At 47.6% G+C, this 16,544-nt stretch overlaps 1 protein-coding gene and 1 long non-coding RNA gene across 4 annotated transcripts; one reads left to right on the top strand and one right to left on the bottom strand.

Annotated features, from left to right (window-relative positions):
* Positions 1–10,478: 10,478 nt before the first annotated feature.
* Prnd (prion like protein doppel) lies at positions 10,479–15,743 on the bottom strand. 3 transcript variants are annotated; one of them, XM_063282991.1, is made up of 3 exons: positions 15,535–15,738; positions 13,100–13,674; positions 10,479–12,235 (listed from the first exon to the last, which is right to left on the bottom strand). In XM_063282991.1, exons 1-2 carry the CDS (start codon positions 15,548–15,550, stop codon positions 13,127–13,129), a joined length of 564 nt encoding a protein of 187 aa, XP_063139061.1. In that variant the 5' UTR covers positions 15,551–15,738; the 3' UTR covers positions 10,479–12,235; positions 13,100–13,126.
* Positions 12,386–14,248, top strand: LOC134486157 (uncharacterized). Its single transcript, XR_010064903.1, has 2 exons — positions 12,386–12,479; positions 13,938–14,248. It is a non-coding gene; the product is annotated as an uncharacterized LOC134486157 (long non-coding RNA).
* Positions 15,744–16,544: the final 801 nt, after the last annotated feature.

Below are 16,544 nucleotides of genomic sequence, written 5' to 3'. Positions count from 1 at the left end.
TCTCATGCAACTGGCAGGGCCTCCAAGAGAGCCAGTTTCCCCTGAGAGGTGGGGTAGGGGAGGGAGAGAGGGGAAAGGGGGGAGAGGGAGGGATGGAGGGATGGAGGGAGACAGAGAGAGAGGGGGGAGGGGGAGGGGGAGGGGAGGGAGAGGGGGAGGGAGAGGGGGAGGGAGAGGGGGAGGGAGAGGGAGAGGGAGAGAGGCTTAACAAGAAGGACCAGCCACATTACCCATGACAGATAGCATCCTTGCAGATCTGGCATCGACAAACCTTCATTCAGGGCTCCTGTTACGCTCACTGTCCTGCTTTGGGTGGGGGGAGGGCAGGTGCACAGGCAGAGGGCATCTCCTTCCCCTCCCCACTTCCGCACCTGCTGGGAAATTCCAGCCTTCCTGGTGGAGAGTAGAAAGCAAAAGTTTATTGAAGAGAGGAAACAAGAGGCAAGCAAAATGGCTCAACAATGAAAGGTGCTTTGCCTCCAATCTGATGATCTGAGCTCGAGTCTCCAGAGCCTGTGATACGAAAGGAGAGACATGACTTCCTCAACGTGAGTTTTATCTCCACATGCACGCTGTGTCATGTGCATGCCCACACACACAAATATAGGAGCACACACCCACACAATAAATAAGTAAATAAATACATGTGAATGATGTGTAAAGGAAGAAACAAAACGTGGTAGTAAAATATGAATATAGCTGTGTGGTTTGAAAGGAAATGGCCCCTTTAGGCCCATAGTGGGTGGCACTATTAGGAGGCGTAACCTTGTAGCGGCTGTGGCCTTGTTGGAGGAAGTGCATGACTCTGGCAACGGGCTTTGAGGTCTTGGAAGCTCAAGCTAGGCTTAGCACGGTATTTCTGTTGTCTGCAGATCAAGATGGAGAACTCTAAGGCACCTCTCTCCAGTACAACGTCTGCCTACATGCCACCATGCTTCCTACGATGATGATCACGGACTAAACCTCTGACTTGGTTGACATTGTAGTGTGCTAGCTGGCTTTTGAGCTCTCAGAGGTTCTCCGGTCCCACTTCTATCTCTTGTAGAGAAACTGGGAACAGGACATACACTACCATGCCAGATTTTTATATGTGTCTGGGGACTTGAACCCAGGTCTTCCTGTTTTCATGGCAATTGTTTTACCCACTGAGCCACCTCCTTAACCCATCAGTGTCTTTAAGCAAGTCGAGTGCATGAGAAACAGGTAGGTATAGGAGAGAGGATTTAAGCCTCCAGCAAAACACAAGCTTTCATTTCTCTGGACTTTGAGCTCCCTTGTGGACACTGTAGTTACCTCTCACCCCAGCCCGAGGCCACCTGCATGAAGCAGTGTGGCTTGGTGGTTTGGTACCTGTTTGTGGTTGGCCTTGCCCTCAGCAGCAGCAACAGTTGCAGAGGAATTTTAATCCAGTAACAGGGCTGCTCTGGCAAGGGATCACATCCAAAGACCTTTGTCTGTGTGATCTGGCTGGAGTGACATACCTCTAATCCCTCTGACTGGAGTATAGACCTTCCATTAGTACACATCTTTAATCCCAAACAATGAAGGTAAAGTTAGTAGAAGGAAGCAGCCATATTTGAAAGCAACGTTTAATTGGGGTGCAGGCAAAGTGGCAAATCAGAGAAAGATTTAACAGAATGAGTCAGTGATAGGATGTTCCCAACTCTCAGGAGAACAAACAGGAAAGAGCAGGGCAGAGTAAGTCAGGTGTGAAAGGCAGTTCAGTTGAGTGCAGTTGAACTCAGTTCAGTACGGAGCAAAGTAGTTGAGTTCAGAGCAGTTTAGTTCATGGAGTGCAGAGGCAGTCCTCCCAAGCAGAGCAATTCAGTCAGAAGCTGAGAGAAGGCAATTAGAATCAGTCAGCTTGGAGAGGAGTTTGAATCCAGAACAGCAGAGTTGAACCAGCCAGAGTTTAGAATGAACTAGAAAGGGTAAGTTTATTAACAGCAAGCCTCTGAAATGGCAATTACATCTGGAGAATAAAAGTTACTTTTGTAAACAGCACTACCCAACAAGATACACTGATCTTGGAGGAAACTTGTGGAACCTGTTGAGATCTTGCCTTTGCTGCTGCCTCATAATTTTAAGTTCAGTGGATGGACAGTCAGTGCCCTGGCCTTGGCCCGTCATCCTTCCATCTTCATATAGTCTGGAGCTGAAGGGCGCTGGGGGTCATCGTGGTCCCTATGTACCTGACAGAGGAGGAGGTGATTCAGCATGGAAATGGTTTGTTTAGGGGTGATTCCCTGAAGTGGGCCTCTCTGTAGAGGTTCCCTGACCTCAGCAGACCTCAGCTTGTTGACCTATATTTAATTGTTCAAGCATTGTGTGAACAGTCTGTCATTTATCCTCACATACTGCCCTGCCCTCTCAGTAACGGAAGTTCCTTTTGCCAGCTGGACAGTAATCTGCTGTCTCTTATGTTCTACAAACAATTCTTTATTTTCTGTTGGTTGCTTTTCCCCCAAGATGTATTTTTACTATTTTTTTCTTTTTTTCTTTTTTTCGGAGCTGGGGACCGAACCCAGGGCCTCGCGCTTGCTAGGCAAGCGCTCTACCACTGAGCTAAATCCCCAGCCCCCTATTTTTACTATTTTTAACTATGTATACATGTTTATGTCTGTGAGCCCTTGAAGGAAGGCGTCAGTGGAGGCTGAGGGCATTAGATTCCCTGGGAGTCGGAGTTACATGCGGTTGTGAGACACCTGATATACATTATGGGAACAGAAAGTGGGTCCTCTGCAAGACCAGTAAGAGCTCTTAACCCCTGAGTTAGCCCTCTAGCACCTCCCCTGTCCCCCATTGCTTGTGTTGGTTAGAGGACTTTTGTTGTTACTGCTTAGAATGATTTTATACTTATAGATAAATCAAGGAGACCGCACAGAGTCCCCATACTCTTGTGCTCCTCCACATTGGCGAGACAGCTGGTTATAGATGGAGCCAGTGCTGATAAGATTCTCATTGTTGTGTTCTCCCAGACTCCTCTGGGCTCTGATGCTTCCCCTATTGTGGATGGCTTAGGGGGGTTGGAGGAGAACTTTGAGGACTATCTCCTTGACTATCTGACATGTTCTTGTTTTTAGACTAGGAGTGTGGAATTGTGGGAAGGAGCCACAGGGAAAGGTAGTGTTCTCCATGCAGGAGAACCTTGGCAGGATCTATGGCTGCTGCTCTTGATCTTGAACACCTGCTGAGGTCCTGCTGACAGTCCCTCCTCTCTGACGCTGCTCTGCCCTCTGTCCTCAGCTTGCCCCACACTTCCTAAGTGCAGCGGTGACTGTCCTGTACACCCCCACCCTCAGGATGGAGAGGAATTTGCATAAAATGCTTGCAGTTCCTCTGCCTGGGAGATTTCTCTCTCCCTCTGACTTGCTCATATTACTAGGGACTCACTTATGTTTACGATGGGTTCTTACTCAGCACTGCTTCGCTTTGTGTCTCAGGCTGTTCTGGTTTGCTTACTAGGGATGCTTTCTATAGCCCCCTGTGTCTTTGACATAGACCTGTGAAGATGGGTGTGTTAGCTTTTTGTTACTATAACAACAACACCCTGAAATAACTGGTTTATAAGTCACAGAGTTTGTTTTCTGTCTCTCCGTCCTTGAAGGTTAGCCCTACTGCTTCTTGGGCCTGTGGGCCCACAAATGGGGAGACAGGCACAGGGCTGAGGGCACCAATCCCCTCATGATGTCTGGGGAGGAAGTAGGCAGGATTACATTATTGCCTTCAAGGACACAACCCTAGTGACCTATCTTCCTTATAGGTACTGGCCTCTAAAGATTACACGACTTCCCAATGGCACCGTGGGCTGGGGACGTCCAAGGTCCAAGCTGTCACAATGCATTTGCTTGTGTCTATCTATTTGTTCATGGCACTTCTTTTATTTTCTGGTCCCGAATGATGCCCCCGGCGTCTTGTCCCTTGTCCACTCTGCCTGTCATAATAACCACCATTTCTCTAAGGGTTCTTGGGATTGGAATCCAAAGTCTCGGTGCTAAGTGTGTTGCTGACTGCTGGGATGGCATTTCTTTTAGGTCTTTTCAGCTGGCAGAGCAAGGAAATGTGTGTGTATATATTAATGGTGCGCATTCTGATATGCACAGGATTCTATATGTAACTTTCTGTAGCTGGGAGAGCCGAGCCCAGCAAAATAGGAAATAACTGATTTATAGAGTTATGTCGCTATCAGCACTCACTTACTACAAGAATCATCGAACCCTTGGGCTGGGGATTTAGCTGAGTGGTAGAGCGCTTGCCTAGGAAGCACAAGGCCCTGGGTTCGGTCCCCAGCTCCGAAAAAAAGAACCAAAAAAAAAAAAAAAAAAAAGAATCATCGAAGCCTCTTGTGCATCTGTAAATTCCCACTACGACAGTGAGAAGATTGACTCCTCCTTTCCACCATGCATTTAATTAATTACGTATTTCCACTTTGTCTGAGTTAGGCTGTTATACTAAGCCTTCTCAGGAAGCAACTCCATCAGCTGAAGTGCAGAACGGATACAATGGAGAAGGCCTTGGTGGCCGAACAAGAATGGGGGTAACTCAGAGTTGGTTTGTGCAGGATCTAAACTGAACTCCAGATGTGCCCGGCAGTCTAGTAAAGACCCTCAGCAAGAAATGGCTGGAATATAAGGAGCCACTTAGAGGTCCGACCTCAGTGGCATCTTGTGTCAGGTATACACACCTCACCTTAAAAAGTATGGGTTGAGGATTTGTATTCATTTCCTCATTTAAATATGTGACCAATGGGTATAAAAGCTTGGTGAGTTTGTGCCTCTGCCCCTCAGGACCAACAGCATATGCATGGCTCGAGAAGGAAGTGTTCATACAAGCAAGGCATGGTGGTCTACACTTGTAATCCCAGCAGCACGCTGGAGGCTGAACTGGGATGGCCACAAGTTTGAGGTCAGCCTGGGCTACATAGTGAGATTGTATCTCAACCCCATCTGAACCCCCAACCCCTTCCTGCTCAGTCCCAATAAGAAGAAAGGAAATTCATACACATTCCTGAATGGATATGTTTCTTGGTAACCCCGATCCTGCTCCGTGATGTATACAGTGGGCAAAGGGCTTGGAGGAGCTTGCTGCTGTGTTGAAAGATACATGCTGGGTTCTTGTAAGCCTGGAGAGCCCGGCGAGCTTTTGGCTGTATTCTGCATTTGTTGGGGGAGTCATGGACTGTGCATGGTGGACCCCTAAAAAGATTATTGAATAGATATGATATCAATTTACTCTGCTTTCCTTTTAGAGTCCTACATGTCTACAGCTTAGGGTGTTTCTGAAGAAAGGATGTTCTCATAAATACTCATACTTCTCTTCAACAATTGTGTGGTTTTTAGGGTGCAATTAAGCTCTAGAGTAATTGAACTTTTATCTGAATGGGAAGGGAAAGAAATTCATACCAGACAACCTTGAGTTACTTATAAAAATGTTGCTATAGCAACGACATACAAAACAGAATCTCCTAAGTCTGTGTGGGAGTAACAGGAAGAAAGGAATGTGGCTTCTGCTGCACATTCATTCACTCGCTGACTCATTCATTTATTCATTCATTGACCTGACGTGCTTATCTCTGTGTCAGGTGCTAAGTGCTAAGAGAGCAGACGTCTGCTTAGGAGAGGGAACAAGGTCAGCAGCTGAGACAGTGCAGCGTAACCTACGGGTAAACGTAAGGGCTCTGTGACTTCAGAAAGGAGCTGCGCTGCTTTTGAAGCAGATGGGAGAATTCTAGGCATAGGGTTCAACCAGTCCAGATGAAGATAGTCCTGTGCATAGCTGGTAGGATGGACACATGTCTCCGTGGTAGGGGACCTGTTCTGACTCAGGGATGGGTTGCATGGGGGGGGACTCCCCCGCTGACCTGTGCTCTCCACCAAGCAATCACACCCTGATGTGTCCCTTCTCATCTCGAGGTGCATCTCATAGACCTGAGCTGATGGGTGGAGCCTAGAGTGCAACTGTCTCTTCCTGTGCATGCACACGCTAAGCATGAGCCAAGAAGCAGCTCATTTATGAACTCTCTCTATAATTAGAAGTTGAAATTATTCTTATCACATGTAAGATGCATATGTATATAGTCTATGTTAAGGAGAACATCTATTCAATAAGCAATTGCCCTAGATTTCATGTTAAGTCCTGTCAGATGTTTTCAGCTTATGCTTCATAAGGCCTTTAGACTGAGCTATGGTACATTTTCATAGTTTAAAAAGGAATGCCCAAAGCATGTTTGACTGCTAATACTATTGATGATTAATGTGACAGGTTGTAGAATCATCTAGGAGGCAAGTCTCTGGGCAAATACATGAGGAATTAATCGACGCGAAAAGACCCATCTTCTGTGTGGGCGGCTCCAAGTGGGTGGGAGTCTAGAACTAAGTAAAAGGAGAAAATGAGCTGTCTTTGTTACTTTTCTATTGTTGTGATTCTATGACCATGGCAACTTACAAAGAAGATGCTTAATTTGGACTTACAGTTTCAGGGGCTAGAGTCCATGAGCAGATGGCAGGACCAGTGGAGTGCTCCTATCTTGATGTGCAAGTGGGAAGCAGAGAGAGGGAGAGAGAGAAGGACAGACAGGGAGTGGTGAGTCTTTTGAAACTTCAAAGGTGCCCCCAGTGACACACCTCCTCAACAAGACCACACCTTCTTTTTTTTTTAAGATTTATTTATTTATTATATATGAGTACACTGTAGCTGTCTTCAGATACACCAGAAGAGGGCATCGGATCTCTTTACAGATGGTTTTGAGCCACCATGTGGTTGCTGGGAATTGAACTCAAGACCTCTGGAAGAGCAGTCGGTGCTCTTAACTGCTGAGCCATCTCTCCAGCCCAAGACCACACCTTCTAATCCTTTCCAAACAGTTCTACTGATTGGACAACCAAGTATTCAAATGTATGAGCCTCTGGGCTCATCACGGGATCAAACCATCACAGGAAGAGAGCACCAGCATTCATCTGTTTGCTTCCTAAGTACAGACGCAATGTGACCCTGACCACACTCACTGTTTAGACAAAGAAGTGGAAGATTAAAGAGGAGGCTACGTGCATAACTCAGTGATGGAGTATTTGCCCAGTGTGTGTAAGGGCTTAGGTTCCTCCAACACACCATAAAACAAAGAGGTTAAATAATTTGATCAAAGATTACCTGTGCAAGGGTCAGGAAAGTGGCAGGGAGCAGCTCCACACAGAGCTATTCAGGGCCGAAAAATGAATTGTGTGTAACTGCTGACAGAGAAGGATGTGCACAAATCTCACATTTTATCACTGAGCAGAAAGATGCTCAAGATGTACACATTGCACGGCTCTGTCTTTATGGGGCACAAGAACAGACAGAGCCCACAGGGCAGAATGGTGCAAATGGCCATTTAAAAAGATGAAGAAAAACCCCCAAGAATGTTTCTGTGTTTGTAGTTCTGTAGATATACACATGCCCAGGTTAGCATCCTCTCAGACAAGAGGAGCAAAGCTACAGACATCACCATGCTCAGCCAGGAGTAATTCTTTGATTCTGCTCAGAAATCAGGAGTAAGGGATGGGAGAGGTCCTGTCCTTTGGTGATTCTGAGTGGGCCAGAGGCTAAGGAAAACTTACTAAACCTTTGCCTCTTATTCAGAGGAAAGCAGAGGGGAGGGAGAACATGATTTTGGGTCTGGTCTTATTTTATGTATACTATGTTTATGCATATGGGTGTTTTACCTGAATGTATGTGAACAGTACATGTGCAGAGGCCTGCAGATGGCATCAGTTGTCCTGGAGCTGGAGTTACAGACAGTTGTGAGCTGTCATGTGGATGCTAGGGATGGCAACTACATCTTCTGAAGAACAGGCAGTGCTCTTAGCTGATGCTATGTCTCTAGACCCCAAGGATATGTTTTGGCTTATTCAAGCTTTCATCCCCTCCCCTCAAGTCTGTCTCTCTGTCTCTCTGTTTCTCTGTCTCTCTCTCCTTCTCTCTCCCTCCCTCTCCCTCTCCCTCTCCTCTCTCCCTCTCCTTATCCCCCTCCCTCTCCCCTCCCCCTCTCATTCTGTGTGTTGAATCTAGGGCGTTGTGTATGCTGGGCAGTTGTACCCTGTTCCTTTTTGTTCCTGAGTGCTAGGTAGCATAGATAAAAAAAAAAAAAAAAAAAAAAAAAAAAAAAGCAAAAAACCAACCAATCAAACAAACAGTCAAACAAACGGACAAAAACTAGCTAAAAATGTAGGAAGCTTAAGTATGGATTTGATGATCCTAGACCCATACGCTGTTGTTACTGTTGACTTGACCCAACGCTATTTTGAGCTGTGTCTTTTAAAAACCCCTCTCCGAGGTGCTGAACTGTCTGTAAGGATTGCGTGGGGGAGGGCAGCTAAAACTACCCCTTAAGTCACAGGTCTCACTTCATTTCTAATGAACATGAGTTCTAAGGACTTCTTCCTTAGACACCCGTGGGTGTGCTCTCCACTGCCCTTCACCATTCTGGACACTGACCATCTCCTTCCCTCCAGAGAGGCCAGCTGTGCAGGTTAGTACCTCTGGCCCTGACCTGCTTGTTTCCGGCTTCCTCTAGTTCCTTTCTGTCTCCTGCCAATTTCCTTTCACAGTTTTTGGCCAAGTTGGCTGGAGTTAAAACAATTTACATTGTTTCAGAAGGCGACATTTCCACAAAAGAGTTAGTACCAAAATAGAATCTGGGAATCCCCAGGTGGGCGGGCCTACGGGACCCATGCACTGGGAGGCGTCTTGGGAAAGGAGGTGACAATCGAGTCCTGGACGATGTACAATTTGGAGGGTCGCCTGTGTGCCCATGAGGGTCTTTATGGGTGAGAATGGTGGCTCAGGTGGCTGATTCTTGTCTGATGCTTCCCACACAGTATCAGAGAAGCCAGTCCTTCCACCCACCCATCTGGTCCAATGCTTGCTGTGTAACAGCTTTCTGCTTTGGGGTCTAGAGAACGAGACCTCGGTCATTCTTGGTGCCTGTTTCTGCTCAAAGGGGGCACTCTCCCAGGCCCCGGACCCGATAGTTCCTATTTGTTGAGGGGTCAGCTGAGTGTATTTCTCTGGGACTTTCTTTGGACTGTTTAAAATGGGCTTAGAGATATCTCAGCGCACAGTAGCTTGTGTCTGCTCTTCCAGGAAGGCCTAACTTATTCCTGTTGGCAAAGTCCTGAATTCCCACTAGCAGAATGGTCTGATCCTTTGCCTTCTACCAAGAAATCTTGGTGCCTTGTTGAAAGGGATCTCTGCTAGCAGTGAGGTACTGAAGAGAACTCAGTTTGTCTGACTTAAAGCCTTGGGGTAGGAAGGGCACTTGCTGCTATGGTTGCTGGCCTGGTCATGCTTGCCAATGGGTCTGCTCCTGAAGAGAGCTTTGCCTAAGCTTCCACTGAGGTGGGGAGGGGCAAAAGATGTGTGTGTGTGTGTGTGTGTGTGTGTGTGTGTGTGTGTGTGTGTGTGGTGGGGAACAATGACAATGTACACTGGTGAAGAGTTTTGTTTTTTTTTTAATTTTTTTCATCCCCTTGAAAATGAAATGAATGAAGAATTCTCTACTACAATGCTGTCTGCCTTTGGGCATGTGAGCCCTTCTGCTACTGTTTCAGTACAGACTCTGGTAGACTCCATAATGTGGCATGTGGGAATACCCAGGCACATTAGGGCACCCTTGTCTAGCCTTACACAGTGGAGAAAGTTCTGGGTAGAAGTGTTTGGGTATCCACACTGCAAGTTCATGGATCAGGCCTTGAGGTCCCTGATTCAATGAGCCACCACCACCCAGGCCAGTTACTGGCAGTTAGAGAACTTGAGGCCGGGAATGTCATAGCCACTGTTAGGGGCACATCTCACAAAGTCCACAGGTGGGTCTTCTGGAGGCTGGAAGCTGCCTTCTGGGTCAGTGGGGCACAAGGGTCTTGAAAGAGATGCTGGTCTTTTACCTAAGCTGAGAGGAGAGGGTGGCTGCTATGACAGGGCTCCATCCTGTTCTTAGTGAACCTGGTAATCTAGGGCATTCTCACTGGAATACAGGACTGGCATGGACAGGTTTATTGAGTCTGTCAAAAGGTCAGGGCCAGACTACCGGAAGAGTAAAGTCCCCTCTTACTGGGGGACACGGAGCCTGTGGACACTGCCTTCTGTATAGAAGGCTCACAGGCCCACTGTCTAATGTTTCTCTTCCACATGTTTTAGGCAAGGACCAGGTCTAGACTAGACAATGTTGATGGTTTTGGGCTATCTGAATGGTCTTCAGAGTCCTCAAGAAGTTTTTGTGTGCCCTCTGCTGAGGACAGCAGATGCTTAAGCAGTGTTGGAAAGAGTGACCTCCAGCTTCTCATACTTCAAAGAGATCATTCGCGGGGTGCTGAGAGCGCATCTCAGCTATGTCCCCACACAACCAGGGGATGCCTAATAAAGTCTGAGTTATCGATCTGCTTTGTCTTAGGGATTCCGTGGCAGGGAATCTTTTCTGCAGAAATAAAACCACCAGGCACCGTGGCTGTCTATTTACGGGTGTTTATTGTTTGCAGGATAAGAACAATCTGAGAATCTGTCAACAAGGAAATTGCTAAGTCACTTGAAGTGCATCTGTCCTGTGGAATATTTCATGGTCATCTAAAAGGACTAGTTAGATGTTACCTAGTTACCGATCCAGAGAGTGTAATGGTATTCCATTAAGTCAGGAATACAAGCCGCAGAGAAACAAACATACAAGTGCTCTTTGTATTTTAAAGGTTGTAATGAAACAAAATTAAAACCCTCATCTTTATATTTAGACACAGTAAAGGGGTACGGGTCTCATACTAGGGTAGAAGGAGGGGATAGGGTTAAAGAAACAAGAAAACAAAAGTCATTAAAAAATGGACAGAAAGCACTAAATGATGTCAAGTAAAGCTTTAAGGTACCCAGCGTTCTGGCCCGGTATTAGGATTGCAAATTGCTACATTTGCAGTTGCAAATGAGTAAAGGAGTGGGGAGTCTGGAGAGGTGAAAACTTTGTGACCGATCAGACTCAGGAATTGCAGCCCCGCCCCCTTTTACTCGGCTGTCAGTTTGCGTGCAGTTCTACAGAGCACACGTTTTAGCTCAGGAACTCTTAGAAGGGCTAAGAAACCCCCTCCTGATCCGTAAGTAAGTAAGCAAGAACATCCCTGCTTAAATAAAAAAACAAAACGAAATAAGCGAATTTGGTAGTCAAATCACACTGACACTTATTGGCTGTCGCAGTTAGTTCGTGGGCAGAGACGACCAATAGTCGGAGAGAACACGGCAATCGTGGAGCATGGACTCTGTCCAGCCTAAGCATTTTCTCGCCAGAAGGAAGTTGGCTGTCCATGGCTTTGTGCGCCCTGGAAACTAAGCCTTAAGCCTGGAGCTGAAATGACAACATCACCATCTAAGAACTATTCCTTCTTTCTTGCCTGATATTTAAAATGACATGCAAGGGATAAACTGTGTGTTCTGGGCTTCTCCACGCCCTCTGCTGTAGAATTAGTAGACAGTAAGCCGAGGGGGCGTGTCTTGGCGGCAGTGGAGTACTGTAGCAGGTTGGTTTTCGGGGGCTGTCTGTCCAGTGGTACAGGTTCCAGGGGAAGGCTGTGAATCCTTGGGCTGCCCTGCTTCATGTCCCTTTACCATGTGAAGCTTCCCAGAGGTGTCCTTGAGGAGAACTGATAGCACAGGGAACTCGGCTCGTGAGGTACTGTTATCAGCACTCGTGTTCTGGAACGTTGCAGATGACTCCTTTGACAATACCCGACCCCCCTGGCAGATGTTCCTTTTACAAGAGACTACAACCAGCAGCGGTTATCTCCAGAACCGTTCAGTTCAGCAACTTCTGGGGTCCTGAAAGGTGAGGAAAGCCTGCAGAAGAATCTTAAAAGATTTTTAAACATTCAAGTAGCACTCATAGTTTAATACACATTTAAATCCACAAAGTGGCATATCGATTTGTTATTGGGTCTCTCTAAAGGTGTCATTTCTCTTCAGCCTTTTGGCCAATAATTATATTTTTGGAGTGTTAAATGATTCACAGAGATTAGCTCTTACCAAAGAGGTTTTAAAAACGGAGTGATTGCAGAGAGTCCTGTGCAAAGCAAGCGTCACAGATGTCTAAGAACACGCATGCACATAGGGCCAGGGGACTTCAGCAGTAAACACACATCGGGCTTGGTGCTATGTCTGTAATCCCGGCATTCAGGAGGCAGAGGCCAGAAGATCATGAGTTTGGGGCCAACCTGGGTACATAAATTCCTTTCTAGAAAAACAAAGGAACACACACACACACACACACACACACACACACACACACACACAGAGAGAGAGAGAGAGAGAGAGAGAGAGAGAGAGAGAGAGAGAGAGATGCAAATGTGTTATTTACAAGGGTGTTTTTTTTTTTTAACTTTGCAGATATTGCAGGGACCCAACTAGCAACCGGCAATCCTTGTGAAGAAGCATCTAGAAACCACAAACACATCCGCCCTGAAGCTGCTGTCTGGGAGGTGAGTGATGAATTTCCCTACAATCTGATTTCTGAGCCTTTGTCTAGTGTCACGTCTACTTTAGTTTGACTTCTGTTATATTGTAGTGTCGGGCAAGGTGTCGTGTCAAGGTGCTCAGGGCTTCCCACTTACTTCAGAGTGTGACTTCCACATTTCACTCCACATTCAGGACTGCACTTGGACCTGAGTCTTGAAGGGACCAGGAGGCAGCTCTACACAGCCTCTTGTGTAGCTCTAGGCTACCCAGAGCAGAAAACCTGAGGGAAGATAGACCAGGGGAACCCCAGCTCTGCTATTTTCTAACTGTCCTGGAGGGGGACTCCAGCAATGTGAGCCTCAGTTTCCTGGAGTTGGAAAATCAGGTGGAGTGCCCAGGACAATTCTTTCATACTTTGACTGGTTTATCACCTAGTGTAGCTGTAAAGGCAGGAACAAGCTAGGTCCCACAGGGGTGGGGCATGGGGGCACTGTAACACCTTATCAAACACAGGGAGCAGAGGGAGTACTCGGGAGGGACTTTGGAAGTTGCCGAGAATCGCTACACACTGTACTTTCAGGACACTCGGGGGCTAGAGAGTGAGAACTGGGCTACCTCTGTTCACCTTTGCCCACCAGCTCACCTCTGTGGCTGCCAGTTTCATTGCTGTTTACTTCACAATAAACCAAATGAAACCCAGCAGGCAGACCATCGCCTGTTGGTCCACGGTGATTCGCAGCGCGGCTCCCCTTTCCAGCCAGAAATCGCAGTGCTTGGTGGAACAGATCTCTTTGATCAGCCGCCACAGGACTCGCTGGTGGAGCTTGCTATCCTGCTTCTCCCGGGAGAACTCAGCCTGATTGGCCGCCTGGGTGGCGTTGACGCAGCGGGTCACCAGCACCTCCTTGGTCACGTTGGCTTCAGAGCAGCCTTCGTAGTAGATCCCATCAGGGAACTGCCAGTAGTTGGCCGCATAGTACTTGTTGCCCTCTGCTCCAAAGTCGATGTCCAGCTTTCGGCCTTGCTTGATGAAGGCTCCTGGGCGGTTCTCAGCCACCTGGGCTTCGGTAATCTGGCCGCTGCTGGGCAGGACCTTCCGGTTCCACTTGAACCTATGCTTTATGCCCCTGGCCTTAACCGTGGAGAGGTGGCTAGCAAGCAGCAGGCAGAGGATGGCCAGCCCCCATGTACCCACACGGTTCTTCATGGTGGGAGAATCTGTAAGGGAAAGGCTGAGCTGTCACTCTCTCTCCTCAGATGTCCTCCCGCCCTCCAACAGGTGACAGATTTTAAAGGAATCCTCATTACATAATGACGTCTCATGCACAGGCTGCCCAGGGTCAACCAGATGCCAGCTTTCTTTCTTTGTTTTGGCCAGGGTTACTCCTCTCGCTGTGATCTTGGCTGTTTGGGGCAGAGCTATTGACCAGGCATAGGAACACAGATATATAATGAAGACTGCTTTCTCTTGTGTTCCCCAGCCTTTCAAGTTAATGATCCCTGGGAGTTAAGAGTTGGAATCAAAGGACCTGACTTAGTCTTACTTTCCAGTGCCCCGAGTTGGCACCGTTCCAGACCTGTTCTGCTGTCTCCTCCCAGAAACTGGCTGCTGATTCTCAGAAGACCAGCGAGAGAAGTAGGCAAAGTTGGAGGAGAAAAGGAGAGTGGACACGTAGTCACCATCAAAATGTGCTGCCGGGAACTTTCCCAGTCTCACTCAGGGATGGTGTGTCCTCTGCTCATCCTAATAGCTTTTAATTACAAGCTTATTAAATGTCTGCCCTTATGCCAACTATGTCAAGTCCGTTTGTGGTATGATCTAATTCTCACAAGGAGAAAGTACTTTTCTCCAATCTTTATAAACTATTCTGGGATTCAGAGATGTCAAGTAATTTGCCCTAAGCTGCATGTACTAGGTGGCCAACTCGAGTTCAGCATTGATTCTGAGAGCACACACCCATAGCTGAGTCCCACTGCCTGTGAGGAATTCAGGGGCAGGTGCTGCTAATGGTTTGTGTTACTAGGGGTTACTAAGGGCGTGATGGCTCCTAGGCCAACAGAAATCAGGGCTGTTGAGGGATTTCGAGAGAAGCTAGAGCAGTGGTTCTCAACCTGTGGGTCATGGCCTCTTTGGGGGTCATGTATCAGAGGTACAATTCATGACAGTAGCAAAATTACAGCTATGACAGAACAAAGACATCATTTTATAGTTGGGTCATCACAGCATGGAAGGTCACCGTATCAGGAAGATGGAGAAGCATTGTGTGATTGCAAAGGGATATTAACAAGACTTGGGAGACTGCCAAGGCTACCTATCCCGGGGTCCAAAGAGCTGTTGATCTCAGGGAATCTGCCCTCCCTCCCCTTCACCGCCAGTTCTAGCAGTTGTGACATCTTGCTCCTGAAGCTACAGTGGCCACTGTGGAAATCCACCCTGAAGGCCAGCATCAGAGTTTTCCAGCACCAGGGTCTTTGTCTGTGTTGACCAGGGACATAGAGAGATTCCTACAGCATAATGTATCAGGGCTGTCACCTAGATGAAGATTTACCATGGACCGCTGGAGTGCCAGAGCAGGCATCTATCACTCACAGTAGGGTCCCCAGAAAGGCTCAATGATTCTGTTAGACCATTTGTCTCTGGGAGCAACACTTACAAAAACACAAAAGAAGACCCAAGCCTCTCCCAGCCTAAGAGCATACCCTGTCATCTACAGAGGATGCAAAGGGGCTTCACTGCACCATCCCTGTGGGCCCTGCCTGTCTCAGTCCTTCAGTGGGTAAAGCCTCTAACACCTCCCACTCCAAACACCCAGTGAACTCAAACCAACTTTTCCCCAACACAGAGTAAATATCCATTGGTCTTCCAATGAGGACTGTGATGTCGGACTCTACCTTGTGATAGTAGAAACCTTAAATAAAAGTAATAACATAAAAGACATTTAAGAGTGAGCCCTGCCCACCAAAACCAATTTTTTTTTTTATGAAAGCGCAGATTTCTTGAGATAAGACTTAGTTTTTACAGACAAGGGCTTAAAAGCAGCCACGAATTTCCCACCAGTCAGTCCTACAAGTACCTACCATTTCCCAGTAGCATCAGAGCACAGGAATGCAGAGGCAGCTAGGAATGAATGAGATGGCTTACAGCATCCCTCCCTGCCTGGGACAGGAGGGGGTGTTGGGTGGAAGGGAAGTCACAAGTCACCGCTGGGTCTGGGAAACCCCCGCCACATACCTTTGTTCTCTGCTACTCTGGCCTCTGAAGCTTGGAGCCCTCACTTCTCTGGAACAGTGTCTGTAAGCCACCACTCAGCTATATAGGCACTGCAGGGGGAGGGGGACCTCTCCACCGAGCTCCAGCCCTCCAAATAGGGCAGCCCTTCCCTTTACAACAGGGCCAATCAAGGGCTCCTGTGTCACTCCTCCTCCCTGGAAGGTTGGAGCTTCTTGTTACTCTTCACCGATAAAACCACGTGAAGATCCTGATGTTAAGAAAGGCCTGGGAAGAAGATTCAGGACTACAGCTTGAACAACTTCCAATGCCCATAGCCAAGAGGACTTAGAGAAATCTTTCGGGACACAGCTCTTGTCCTGCCCCTCAAGACCAACCTCCAGTGGCAAGGGGGCCTCTTTCAGGCAACCTCATGGGAAGGGACAATTAAGAAGGACTGCCATTTATCTGCACCCCCCTCCCATGCCATGTTGCTGGAGCTCACAAAAGTGGAAGAGTCATCACTTTCTCCTAGGTGGGTGGGAGAAGTGGGACTAATGAGCGAGTGGGGAGACGAACTTGAGAAGTTTCCAGGACTTTGGGCTGTTGGGGTCTCTATGGATACTTGAGGGTCAAGGTTAGCCCTTAGGCCAGTAGGTTACAGGTCTGTGAGAACTGGAGAAGTAGAGCTAGAAGGGCGGAAACCGGCTATACACAGATGATGGCAGTAAACGTTTATTCCTTCCTTACTGCTCAGGTGCGGTGAGGAGGAGATCCAGAATCACGACCCTGCCCCATGGCAGGAGGCTCACAGGTACCCGTGACTGTCCCAAGGCCTTAAACACACGGGATTTCTGGAGTGTCCCTGTTGTGATCACTA

This window comes from Rattus norvegicus, chromosome 3 (assembly GCF_036323735.1).
Source record: "Rattus norvegicus strain BN/NHsdMcwi chromosome 3, GRCr8, whole genome shotgun sequence".
Lineage (NCBI taxonomy): Eukaryota > Metazoa > Chordata > Mammalia > Rodentia > Muridae > Rattus > Rattus norvegicus.
The sequence above is the reverse complement of the archived record's forward strand: the minus strand, read 5'-3'. Positions and strand labels throughout refer to the sequence as shown.